General features: G+C 33.9%; 1 protein-coding gene across 1 annotated transcript in view; it reads right to left on the bottom strand.

The window, feature by feature from the left end:
* ADGRV1 (adhesion G protein-coupled receptor V1) overlaps positions 1 to 14,072 on the bottom strand; it is a 510,622-nt gene that overhangs the window by 151,930 nt on the left and 344,620 nt on the right. Inside the window, exon 86 of the mRNA XM_024734350.1 lies at positions 6,427 to 6,605. Within this exon, the coding sequence (XP_024590118.1) occupies positions 6,427 to 6,605 (179 nt within the window). The remainder of the gene's footprint in view (positions 1 to 6,426; positions 6,606 to 14,072) is intronic.

Below are 14,072 nucleotides of genomic sequence, written 5' to 3'. Positions count from 1 at the left end.
TTAAGCCCCACATTCTTCATAAATTTAGTATTTTTACCATATATTCTGTAATTAATCACTGACCTCCAGGATGAATTTCAATTTACATAGCTAACTTACTCAAGTATTCATAATATAGTATGATTGGTACAATCATAGGATTTATGATGGGTTCTGAGTCTACCAAGGTTATATGTAAGAGGTAGTGTTTTAATCTGAAAATAGACACTTTAAAGAGTTGATATTTAAGTTGATGTTTAGAGGAAAAATAGGTATTTTTTTGGCAGACATAAAGAAAGAAAAGTATTTGAGACATAGAAGATATAGTTAAAGGTATATGCATAGGAGACCATGGGAAATATCAAGTGATTCAGTTACAAAGGATAACTGGTAAGGATGGGTGGGAAGGATGCTAAAAGAAGCTGGTTCAATAGTTTAGAGTCAAACCGTGGACAACCTAACAATCCATGACCTTGATGGTAATGAAAAGCACCTCCTGGTTTTTAAGCATCAGAGTGATATGGTTATTTCCATTTTTCAAAATTTAGTGAACGGACTGTAAAAGGAAGAAATTAGAGATAAGAACACAAGTTAAGAGGCAACCCAACAGACAAGACAAAGATGACATAAATGAACTGAAGAGATGGTGATGAAATAAGAGATGAAAATGAGAAAGTAGTAGGAAGACATTTAGGAGTTAGACTAGGAAACAATTTGTGATTAATAAGATGTGAAATGTAAGGGGAAAACAGTAGAAAAACTCTCAAGTTCACAACATGGGTACCTAGGTAGATGGTGGACTTTTCCTAGGGAATGTAGGTCAAAGCACACATTTAAGAGATTATTATTTATTTATTTTTTTTGGCGGTACGCGGGCCTCTCACTGTGCTCCGGACACGCAGGCTCAGTGGCCATGGCTCACGGGCCTAGCCGCTCTGCGGCATGTGGGATCTTCCCAGACCGGGGCACAAACCTGTGTCCTCTGCATCGGCAGGCGGACTCTCAACCACTGCGCCACCAGGGAAGCCCTAAGAGATTAATTTTAAACCTGTAAAATATAAGATAGCTGCATGTCATTCTGGTAAAGATGTTTATTGGACTTCTGAATAAATAATAGAAGTCCCTAAACAAACTCAACTTACAGAGATCTTCTCTGAAAAACACATTATAATAAAACTGTCAAAAATCAAAGATAAAGAAAGAATCTTAAAAGCAGTAAGAGAAAAAAACTTGTAACTTACAAGGAAACCTTCATAATGCCATCAGTGGATTTCTCATCAGAGACCTTAGAGGTATCCCAGAAGAGAGTGGGATGATATATTCAAAGTGCTGAGAGAGAAACCTACCAACCAACAATACCCTACTTGGCAAAGCTGTCCTTAAGAAATTAAGGAGAAATAAAGACTGAAGGAATTCATTACCACTAGCCCCACCTTACAAGAAAAGCTGAAAGGAGTTCCTCAAGCTGAAATGAAAGGATACTAGTCACATGAAAACATATAAAAATATACAACACATGTAAAGGTAAGCATGTAGTCAAATTCAGAATATTCTGATACAGTAGTTAGGTAGTGTGTTCACCAGTTAACTCTACTAAAAAAGTTGAAGGACAGAAGTATTAAAAATAACTATAGCTACATTAATTTGTTAATAAATACACAATATAAAAAGAGGTAAATTGTGACCCAAAAAAGAAAAGGGGAGGAGTAAAAGAGCAGTTTTTGTATGCAAATGAAGTTAAGTTGACCAATAAAATAGATTGTTATATCAATAAGATATTTTATGTAAGCCTCATGGTAACCACAAAGCAAAAAACTTACAGTAGACACACAAAAGATAAAGAGAAGGGAATCAAAGCATATCACCATGGAAAAGCACTGATTCAAAAAGGAAAATAGCAAGAGAGGAAAAAAGGAACAATAAAATAGGCAAAAAAACAATTAATAAGATGTATTAGTAAGTCCTTATCGATAATTACTCTAAATGTAAATATATTAAATTCTTCAATATAAAGGCATAGAATGGCTGGATAGATTTTTTTAAAAAAGGTCCAATATATGCTGCCTATAAGAGATTCACTTCAGCTTTATGGACACATATGGGCTCAAAGAGAAGGGATGAGAAAAGATATTCCATCAAGTGGAACTGAAAGTGAGCAGGGGTAGCTATACTTACATCATACAAATAGACTTTAACTCAAATGGTGTAGCAAGAGATGAAGAAGGCCATTATATAATGATAAAGGGTCAACTTATCAAGAGGATATAATAATCATAAATATATATGTACCCAACATCAGAGAACCCAAATATACTAAGCAAATACTAACCAATCTGAAGGGAGAAGTAGACAAGAATACAATAATAGTAGGGGACTTCAACATCCCACTTTTAACAATGGATATATCACCCAGTCAAACAGTCAATAAGAAAATGTTGGACTTGAGCTATTCTTTAGACCAAATGGACCTAAAAGACATATAGAACATGCCACCCAACAGCAACAGAATATACATTCCTCTCAAGTACACACAGAACATTCTCTAAGAGAGATCATATATTAGGCCACAAAAAAGTTTTAACAAATCTTAAAAGACTGAAATCATATCAAGTATCTTTTCCAACCACAATAGTATGAAACTAGAAATCAATTACAGGAAGAAAATTGGAAAATTCACAAATATGTGGAAATTAAACAATACATTCCTAAACAACCAACGGGTCAAAGAAGGAATCAAAAGGGAAATTAAAAAAATCTTGAAACAAACAAATATGGAACACAATATACCAAAACTTATACAAAAACTTATGGGATGCAGCAAAAGCAGTTCTAAGATGAAGTTTGTAGTGATAAAAGCCTACATGACGAAAAAAGAAAGATCTCAAACAACCTAACTCTACACCTCAAGGAACTAGGAAAAGAAAAAACTAAGCCCAAAGTTAGCAGAAGGAAGGAAATAATAAAGATTATATACTTTCGGTGGGAATGTAAATTGTTACAACCACTACAGAAAACAGTATGGAGGTTCCTCAAAAAGTTAAAAATAGAACTATCATATGATCCAGCAATCCCACCTCTCGGTATATATATATAAAGGAAATGAAATCAGGATCTTGAAGAGATATTCGCACCCCCATGTTCACAGCAGCATTATTCACAATAGCCAAGATATAGAAACAACCTAAGTGTCTGTCTATGAATGAATGCATAAAGATGTGAGATATATATTGCAATACATACAATACACTACAATATTATTCAGCCACAAGAAAGAAGGAAAGCCTGCCATGTGCAACAACATGGAGAGACCTTGTGGGCATTATGCTAAGTGAAGTACTTTAGACAGAGAAAGATAGATATTATATAATCTCACTTATATGAGGAATCTTAAAAAAGCTGCACTCATAGAAACAGAGATTAGAATGGTGGTTGCCATGACCTGAGGATGGGGAAAGTGGGGAGATATTGGTCAAAAGGCACAAATTTCTAGCATAAGACAAATAAGTTCTGGGGATCCAACGTACAGCATGGTGACTATAATTAACAATATTACATACTTGCAAGTTGCTAAGAGAAGAAATCTTAAATGTTCTTAACCACACACACACACACACACACACACACACACACACACACACAAAAGGTAATTATGTGAGGTGATGGAGGTGTTAACTAACCTTATTGTGGTAATTAGTTCACAATAGATGTGGGTATCAAAGCATCACACCTTAAACTTACAAAATTACATATGTGAGTCATATCTCAATAAAGCTGGGGAAATTTTTTAAAATAAACAAAATAAATACATAGTACCTGGCACATAGTAAGCAAAGCAAATAAAATAAATAAGATAAATAGAATAAAGAAAGAGAAAAGTCAGATAAAATCCAAAAGTAAATCAAGAAGTCTAGAAATTGATGAAATTGAAATGAAATTTAAAATAAATGCACAATAGAGAATATCAAGAAGTCAAAAGTTGAATTTGGGAAAAAACAGTAATATTCATGAACACCCCAGCAAGACTGATGAGGAGAGGAAAAAATAGTGAAAGAAGACACTAATTGTCAATATCAAGAACGAAAAAAGATTCATTACTACAGATCTTACAAACACTAAAAAATTTGAATAGTTAGATGGAATGGAAACATTCCTAGAAAAAAAGACAATTTATCAAATTGACACAGAAAGAACTGCATATGGAAAATATGAATAGTTCTATATGTTTACAAGAAAATGAATCTGTAATTAAAAGTCTTCCTACAAAGAAAACCTGAGGCCTAGTTGGCTTCCTGTGTGACTTCTTCCAAAATAATAAAGAAGAAATATCACTAAACTTGCAAACTTTTTCAGCTAATAGGAAAAGAGCAATCACTTCCTGGTTTTATGAAATTATCATAATTTTGGTTCCAAAAGTTGACAAAAACATTGTAAATATAACAACTTGAGCATATTAATACACTAGAGATCTACTTAGAGAAAATTCCTCACTAAAAAGAAAGTTTTATTACTGAAAACAACCACTGCACAACAGATGTCCAGTTATTTTACAACCACAAATTCTACCATCTCCAGAGAAAAGGAATGTTTTTGAATGATGATATAAGTATACAATATTTTACAAAAATAACACAGTAATTTATTCTTACATTGAGATTAAAGTAATATCAAAAATACAGAATTTCTTAAAAACTGGAATAAATTCACATGAGTATTCTATGTGAATGAAGAAGAAAAGTAACCTATACTACTTACAAAGGTTAGTCGCTTTTGGTTGAATAAGGCTATAATTTTAAGATTGGGTAAAGGTTAATATATTTTACATTGCATTTGTTATAGTTGAGCTGGTAATAAAGAACTTTCTGCAAAAGCCTCAGAAGGCAAATATTTTAAGAGTCAGTTGATTTGGACATTCTTGTATAACAGTTTATTTCTCTCTTAAAAATCCTTTTAGAAGCATCAAGAGATAGTTTCTTCTAGTTAACATCACTTTCATCGGGTGATACACACCCATTTATCCAGACTGGGTGTGTATACATGTGATGCTAAAACTGCTGCCAAATAACTCTGATCTTGCCAGGGAGCTCATGAAAGAGATGGCTACTGGCCACCAGGACTTGTCTCATGGCTACTTTGTACTTGACAAAGAAAGATGCAGAACTTTCTGAAATTAATCCTGGCAGCCCAAGGTTTAAATTAATGCCAGGAGTAGTAATATGTCATAACATAACTGTGAAAAGATACAACCATTCTCTTCTACAAGATCAGGCTTTTAGAATTTTATATCAACAAAATATAATACTATATTTCAATATTATTGTTGTAATGCTATAAATTAATCAGTATGAGGGAATCTTACTGAATTGCAATAAAAAGACTAAATTATTATATATGGTATCTCAATGGGTGTGTGTGTATTACATAGCTCATCTCCTTTGGTTTAATGTGGTATGGGATATTAGTCTGCGATTGCCCACGTGTGAAGTATATCTGCATACATCAATAACAAGTGTTGATTAAGTAAATAATGGATGATCATAATTGATCAGAGGCAATAATAATATGAAAATGACTTCTGCTTATATAGTACTTTTACTTTAAAAGATTCTTTACATCTATTAACTAATTTTTATCTTCACAATAACCTGTGAGATAATTAGGTAATACTGTCTTCATAAGATTGTGACTAGGCTATTCTTTCTTATTTAGAAATGTTACTTTTTCCTCTAAATCCTCATTACACCAAGGGAGTTGATTAAGCTTTATTACCCAAAGTTGTTTTTTTTTTTTTTTAACGTGGAGTCAATAAAAGGGGCTGAGGGGTCCTCAAAGGTGTAAGATACCAGATTCAGGATTAAGGCATGCATATATATGTGTGTATAAAGATCCGTTAGATTTCAAGACTACAGTGTACTTTAATAAGAATCTATCAGAAGGACCCAGCTGACCTTACCTCCTTCCCATGTACTTTTGCAGACACTCTCCATTCACTCTGACAGTCTTTTGGCATTTAGGGATTTTATGAATGATGGTGCCTGCCGTGCTCCCCATCCACCCGCCCCAAATATCAGACTCCTTAGATAACATGCCACACTCCAAATTTGTCACTGATTCTATTCTTCACCAAAATTTTCATAGTTCTCTGATTTCACTAGGTATTTCTGTTTGTCCCAATCTAACAAACTAAATTATGGTAAAGTATAAATTGCTGTGAACTGTTTGATACACCAATTCACCTGAGAAAACTGCACCTATCAAAGGAACTGCAGAGGCAATAGTTTCTTATTTATAGAGATAATTAGAGATTTAGAAGGTGTGGCAGGAAGGCAAAGGTCTTCATGGTGCTCCTTCAGTCAGATCCCTTAGTCAACTGCTCCCACCTTCTACCAGTAAAGCTGCCTGGATACAGAAAGGCTGAGGAGGCAGTGTGCTCTGCCTGGATGTACTTACAGGTCACCGTGAATGAGTCCATAGATCTGCGACATGCTCTGATGATAGACTCCTCTCAAAATAACTATGAGGAGAATCACCACAAAAGCTGGAAGTCCCCAACTCAGAAGAAAAAACAGCAGATACCGCCTTTCTGTGTGTTCATCATTCATCACCAGCACGTACCAGAAATTCACAGACTAAGGAAAGAAGCAGAACATAAGATGAACAGGCTCTGGTCTAGTGGCACAGGAAACACACTCACCTGGCTTAGGCATAAAGAGTGACAACAGATCAACAAAGGGCCAGGCTCTACTCAATAACTATAGTTTTGATTTGATTTTTTAAGTCAGTTCACACATTCATTTTTTTATATACCCGAGAAATTCAGGGTATCTCAAAAGTCTGAAAACATTAGTAAATACTTAATTTACTGTACTTTATATTTTGCTTAATTTGTTTTGATTATGACGATTTGACTCAGTCATAATCGTCTGTGATTGTTCTGTCAATGTCTTTGAAGAAACACACAGATACTCAAACTTACTTTCTATATGAACAGTTTCATGATGATAATGAAGTAAATAGTCCTATGTCCCAGACTTTTAAACAATGTTTACTTATTGAGGGCTTATCATGTGGTAGAGTCAGACACTTGTTCCAGGGAATGGGGAGATAGTTGTGACAACAGCCCCAGTCTTAGTCCCAAGTGGGAGACAGACAAGTAAACAGAAAATGTTTGCACAGAGAAAAATGTACTGTGATGGGGTAGGCTTTGCGGCCATTCTCCTTTCTCAATTTACACTCTCTCTTTGTCATTCATTCACTTGATAAATGCTTATTGAGTGCTTACTGCATTTCAAAGGCCCGTCCAGGCACTGGGGCTATAACAGTAACAGGGGTGGTAGGAGTATTTACCTTCTTGAATCTTACTTTCCAAACAAATGGGAAGAAATCATTAAGGAAAACATTTAAATTTATATCATACTTTGTATGTTATTTCTTATCTTCTTAAGATAAAAATATAAAAGGGACAAATGTATATAAAGAGTGAGGGGGATGAAGGGATACATTAGATAAACAGAAGAAGGAATCCGAGGCCTGGAAATGTTACTACTGGCCCCAAATCACACCTAGCGTGTATATAAGCCAAATCTAGAACTTATATATTCTGCCTTCTAGTGTTCTTTTCCCATGAGATCACTTATGTTTAATTATCTTTTATTACAGAAACAACACTGAAAGTCATATCATATATATTTCACACATGATGCTTATCCACTAGATAAACCCCCTTCTCAACTTCATATTGTCGAGTGTGAGTACAGATTAATCATATATGTATATTTTTATACATTAGTGACAACAATCCCAGAGCAAGTGACAACAATCTCAGTTTCTTCATGTGTACAACAAAGCTATTATAAAGATTACATAAGACACTACATATAAAGTGCTAAGCACATAGCCCTAAAAAATGTGACCACCTCACTTAAATCTCCTATTAGGATGTCGGACAGTGTGAAAAACAAAAGATAAATAAAGACCAAAAGTAAGCAGTGATACAATGGAAACTCTTCTATGTGAAAAACAACATGCCTAATGTTCCTAGGAAGGCTTTACAGATAGTTTACTGAGGCTTCCAGGTAAGATTCTGTCTGAACCAAAGTAGCCTTGAAGGATTAGTATTGATTGGCCTAAACCAGGAAAGGATAAAAATGTTTGGTTACTTGAAGATTTTTGTCTCTGAATTTTATTTCCTGTCAGCACTCCATATCTTTATGTACATCTGCATCTATCTGAAATTATGAAGGATGTTTTGAGTTGCTGCTTATGTAAATTTGTTCTAACTTCTTTTTAAAAATTATTAGGTCCAAGAGGCTTTTTTCCTCCTTTCTTTTATTAGTGTAGGGACATGACTCAAATAGGTGGGACTGTATCAAGTGTCTGATGCTGGAGTGGTCAATACTGCCTGTTTAGAGAATGAAAATTCATGCAAAGTAAGGATGATTAACCCATTTCCAAAATAAAAGTACGGATTATTTATTTTAAATCGATGTTGTATGTATCCTTATAACATGGTAACTCAGTGGTGCAGTCGGTGGAAGAATCAGGAAGGAGCGCACAGATTGGTAAATGACTTGTAAGTTGATTCATCATGATAAAGATTGGGGCATTTCCAAAATGTCCACTTTTACACTTTTTAGAACCACTGAACGTTTCAGCAACTGTCTGACCTTTACCACAGCCTCAGATAAGACTGAGACAAATGTAACTGCTTGTTAGATTTACACACACAATGCTTCTGCTCTAAAGAGCTCAAGGTACAGGGTCACTGATTCTTGAATACTCAGTTAAGCAAATCAAGCTCCAAATGTCATAAGCTTTTGTTAATTAAAAAAAAAAAATCTCTTTCCTTCTCAAAAGAATCCAATCATCGAGGTATACTCTAGGGACAGTATTTACCACTATATGACTTTTTTTTTTTTTTTTTTTTGCTAAAGAATGGAAACACTATGTAATGAAACAACATCTAATTATTCTGGAAATACCATATGGCCTAAACCTAAGATTTGTGTTGACTAACTCACTTCAAGTTTTACTTGAAATTTAAAATATTTTAATATAGTATGTATGGTAGGTATATTTTGGGATGTATGCCTAGGCCATCAGCGCTCTTCTCTGAACCCTGTCTCCCTCCTTACCTTCCCCCACCCCCTGCCAACATATGCAGGGTGGGCTCATGACCCTGTTCCTCTGCCCACAGCTGTGGATCTGGCGACAAAGCCTGACCCAGGCTGAACCAATCATCTCTCATTGAGTTCCCTGAAATTTTGTGATAGTTAAGCTGGTCAACTGAGAAAAGAAAACATATGAACTTTAGTGGTAGGAGTAGCCAAAGGCACAGTGAAGAGAGAAAGTGTGTTTGCAGAGAAGAAGAAGGGACAAAGCCTTTCATTCCTGCTCACAGCTCCTTGAGGTCCAACTGTACTTACAGAACTTGGGTTCAATGAGTTAGCCTATATGCTTATTATTCCTTTTATGATTTGAAAGTTTGCTTGGATTAACTTAGTTTTTCTTCGTTGTTCTAAAAACATTGAGGCATATATTGCTCCTCTGAAGCACTTGGGTTAAAAGCTCCAGTACTGCCATTCTCCACAATAAGGTGGGAGTGGAACATTTGAGATACATTCCTTTCCCTGTAATCGTGGTTCCTCCTTTGTAATCGAAAGTTAGAGTATCAAGAGACCATTATCTTTGCATAATATTTTTATGTTGCCAGATATATAGCATATGTGCCTCAGTGTCTGTGTTTATCCAATGTTAGAACTAAAAGAATTATGAAAATTCAGTATAAGTTAAAGGTGTCACTCTCACCAACATGCTTCATACTGACTGAGCACAGCTTACCACACTAACATATTTCTTGCTAAAGACTAAATGTGAATTGAAATTTCAGTACCTAGGTCTCCAGTTACATTTCTATCTCTAGGCTTTAAACACTTTGTTAGAACCATCTTATAAACCATCTCAAGACATCTTATTTAGAGATAAGGAAGCTGAGGCAGCGAGAGAAAAACATAGCTTTTTCATATTTGGGTTAGTTATAGAATAAAGCATCTTGTGAAGACTAAGGTTAAGATTTATTTCCATAGAAAGTCACACAAATGCTGACAATATTATTGTTTCCATGAGAGCTTATTTTTTTGTCCTCATTTTCCCGCACTCATTGTATGTGCCAGTGGAGATGTATTTTCCTGGTTCAAGTATGGAGATAACCCATTCTCTCTCCCTCTCCACTTTTTGCCAGCACTAAATGAGAACTTATAAAGGGCTTAATCAGAATAGAAATGGCTGAAACATATCTGTGAGCTATGGTAGATTAATTTTTGTATACCTTGTAGTACCTAGTAAAATGCTCTGCATACAATCTTTATTGAGAAGTATCAAATAAACGAAGATGTACACAATTTCAATATTTAACAGTTTTCATTGAATTTAATAACAATTTCATAATTTGGTTTAGTTATTGAGTTTATTCATTTATATACTACCTTCTCAGAAAGAATTGTAGAATTGATTTGATTGAACTCCTAATGAAGGGGGTCAATGTAAAACTGGTGGAAACTTACAAATGTTAAATACAACAGTTTAAGAGAAGAAGAATGGAATCCGTATTTACTAATTGGTTAATAAATGTAGACCCCACATTAAGCTATATCTCATTTAATAAAGACAACTGCTCTCCTAAGTTTTATTATTATTATTATTAATACAGGAGCAAACTGAGGACAGGAGAAGTGTATTTCTCAGAATTGGGAATTGAGGCTGTTAGAATTTAAACTGATTCTGATTAAGATGCAAACCAACCAAATGAATTACCCAGATACAATTTAGTTCAAATACAGATAGGAATAAACTAAAAGATGGTGTGTCTATAAGCATATTTACTTACATTCGTATACAGACATGTCTATTTATTTTTAGAGTAACATTTTCAGTGATTACCGCTACTATCTTCCAAGCGTCTGCACAGGAAAATTAAAGCTATACTGCGTTAACTGTTTGATGGTAATAAGTCATAAATGCTTTCCTATGCTCCATAAACACAGATTCATTAGTTTGCTCATATAATATATGCTAATATAATACATATTGTATTTATAAAATATAAAGGAGAAATGCCTTTTCTTAAGTTAAAATAGGCTGCTTGAATCCCATACATTTTCATGATATGTGGAATAAGATTGGAATCTAGCCTGTTGTTTAATATTTGGTTATTAATTGTGTCACCAGAAACCATGCACTGATATATAGCATCAAGTTTAGTCAGAGATCACGGATGCTATTAATTCTGTCATTACCATACGTTCTTAGTCATTCATTTCAGAGGAGAGTCTAAGAAATGTTACCATGTGTCCTTGTTCCAGTTATCCTCCTTTTTAACAATTTTTATAAGGCTTTGTGAGGATTGGAGAATTCAGTATTTCCTGGATATATCATTTTTATCTTGATAATTACCAGTCTGTTGTCCTTATGAATGCTCAAGTACAACTGTGAAATGATTTCTAACTTTATTCTACCATTTAAGAAATATGTTCTTCAAGTAAGCTTTAGTTTCAAAATAAAACGTTATAGTTTTGAGTAAGCTGTGTCCCTCGGCATGAAATGAACAGACTGCAAGGACAATCCAGGCTTGGATACTGATCATAACTGAAGCAGATTATTATATAATTTAACTTGGTGACAGGAAACGATCATAAAACGGGGCCAAATGAATATACAGGCAAAATTAAGTTTCTATTTACCTATATTATATACTAATATCTCAAATAATTTACTTGTGATTTATTTCCTGCATGAATTCACACATGGTCTGGCAATCCATCTGGCAGCATGTTTCACATAGATGTTAAGAGCAAAGACATTAGTTCTAGGGATTTATTCTATGGATATTCTGTAAGTAAACAAATATTCAGAGTGTAAGGATGTTCCAAGAAACACTGTTTATAATAGCAAAAATAACTGGAAACAACCAGCATTTCATTAATAGGAATCAGAAAAAAATTATGGAATAACCATATTATAGAAGAGAAAAAAAAGTATATCAGTATGGGGTAAACTTATATATATATATTTTTTTTATATATATATATATAGTATATATATATATACACTATATGTAAACATATATACACTATATACACACAAACACACACATGTGCTTCTTTATATATTTATAAATATTTATATATTTGTGGAATATATCTGGAGGCATACACAGGAAACCATTAACAGTGTTTAACTTTGAGAGTAGGGCTGAGGGTAGAGCAGAGAGTGGAGAGCATATGAAAGAGGGAGAAATAGATGTACTTTTCATTTAATATTTCTCTATAGTGTTTGATTATGTTTTGTACAATTAGTATATGCTATTTCTAAAATGAAAGCCAATCAAAACAGAAAAAAGAAACAAAAGTTAGAATAATAACTAGGAAAATAGAGCAAAAGTACCATGAGAGCTTAAATTCTCACTGTCAATTTTTCTTAGAGTAGACATAACCCTGCTGTTTCAGTAATTTCAGAGTGATCTTACATGAAGGGCAAACAGAAGGCTAACTCAATTTCCATGGCCAAAAAGGAGTTTGTGAGTTGTATACTTCTAAAAAAATAAGCAAAATAATTTGTTACTCTATTCCCATCATGCACAGTGTGACTTCCCTGTCAAAGAAAGGGAAAGTCTAAAGAAACACTCAGGAAAGGGGACGTCTAAAGAAACAGTCAAGGCCACCAGCTCTGGTCTGGAGCCTGCTATGAGCCACGCGTGCACTTCAGTAAAGAGGTTAGAGGTTATCAGCTTGCTAAGGCTTTTCAGCTCATGTCTGCCTCACACTGTCAGCCCTCTCGTTCTCCTATATCAAGCTAATTCTCTTTTGCAAAAAAAAAAAAAAAAAGTGTAAATTATACTGGAAAAACAGAGTATTTCAACATGTTTCAAAATCTAAGAATTATTAGTCTACATATTTGCTTAGCCGATAATATGGGTAAATTCGTATGGAGTGTGCAGTCTGTACCAGGAATCATTCCAAGCTCTTTCCATGTATTCATTCATTTTTTCTTTTTACAATCCTCAAAGAGAGGTATTGTTATTACAAATCTAATCATTCAATAAGAAAATCTAGGCTCAGAGAAGTTATGTGACATGTTTACCAACAAAATTGCTCTTTACCTACTCTAAAATAGAATCCCTTTTTACTACAATGTATTAAAAGTATGATGTAAAAGTAAAATAACTTTTCAAGATAAATTCATTTAAATGTATTTATTCTAAGATTGAAGATATAATACAGATCAAAATAAATAATTCTTGCATACTTAGCTCAATGATTAAAAGTTAGTGATTAACTTTTCATCATAAGCTATGCACACATACATATATCAATTTCTCTCCTACATTGCTAGAAATACAAAGTAGAATTATTGAAATGTTAATATTCTTTCAATTTTTTCAACTGTTTGACTAACAAGATTGGATTAACAGTAGTCTTATCTTTTAAATAATGTTTTAAAAACGAATTCTCATTAAAAAAAAAAGATTTTAGCAGACAGTACTTTATAAACAGGAAAACACAGGTTAGTAAAGGGGACAACCTCTGACCACAAAGTAACTCATTAGAAGTAACCTACCTAGAATCAGAAGTTATTGAATTTTTCCCTTGTGGTCACACCACAGACCATGAAAGTGTGTGGTGTACCATCTGAAACATATTAAACTTCACTGGTACTTTAAATAGTTTTCCTAAACCATTAGCCATATAGAAATCGAATTAGTTTACTAAATGTGCGTCATCCACAATCATATTTACTCAAAACTGGAAGAAGACATACAGAATAAAGCAATCTCTATTAAGTTGGATGAAATTTTATATGCCATCCCCTAAAGCAGGAAATCTGTCTACAACATATTTGAAAGTTGGTCATTTCCCCCATTTTGAACATATTTCAGTGATTGGACGTTCTCTACTTTTAGACATAGCTTTTTCAACTTTGAAATTCTTACTGACTACAAAAGTTCTTAACGTGATTCAAAATTTGCTTCCCTAATTTTTGACCAATTTGTTCTGGTTCTTCCAAATGAAGCTATATAGTCCATTCTTTCTTTCCTGTAG

Source organism: Neophocaena asiaeorientalis, unplaced genomic scaffold (assembly GCF_003031525.2).
Source record: "Neophocaena asiaeorientalis asiaeorientalis breed wild unplaced genomic scaffold, Neophocaena_asiaeorientalis_V1.1 scaffold184, whole genome shotgun sequence".
NCBI lineage: Eukaryota > Metazoa > Chordata > Mammalia > Artiodactyla > Phocoenidae > Neophocaena > Neophocaena asiaeorientalis.
The sequence above is the reverse complement of the archived record's forward strand: the minus strand, read 5'-3'. Positions and strand labels throughout refer to the sequence as shown.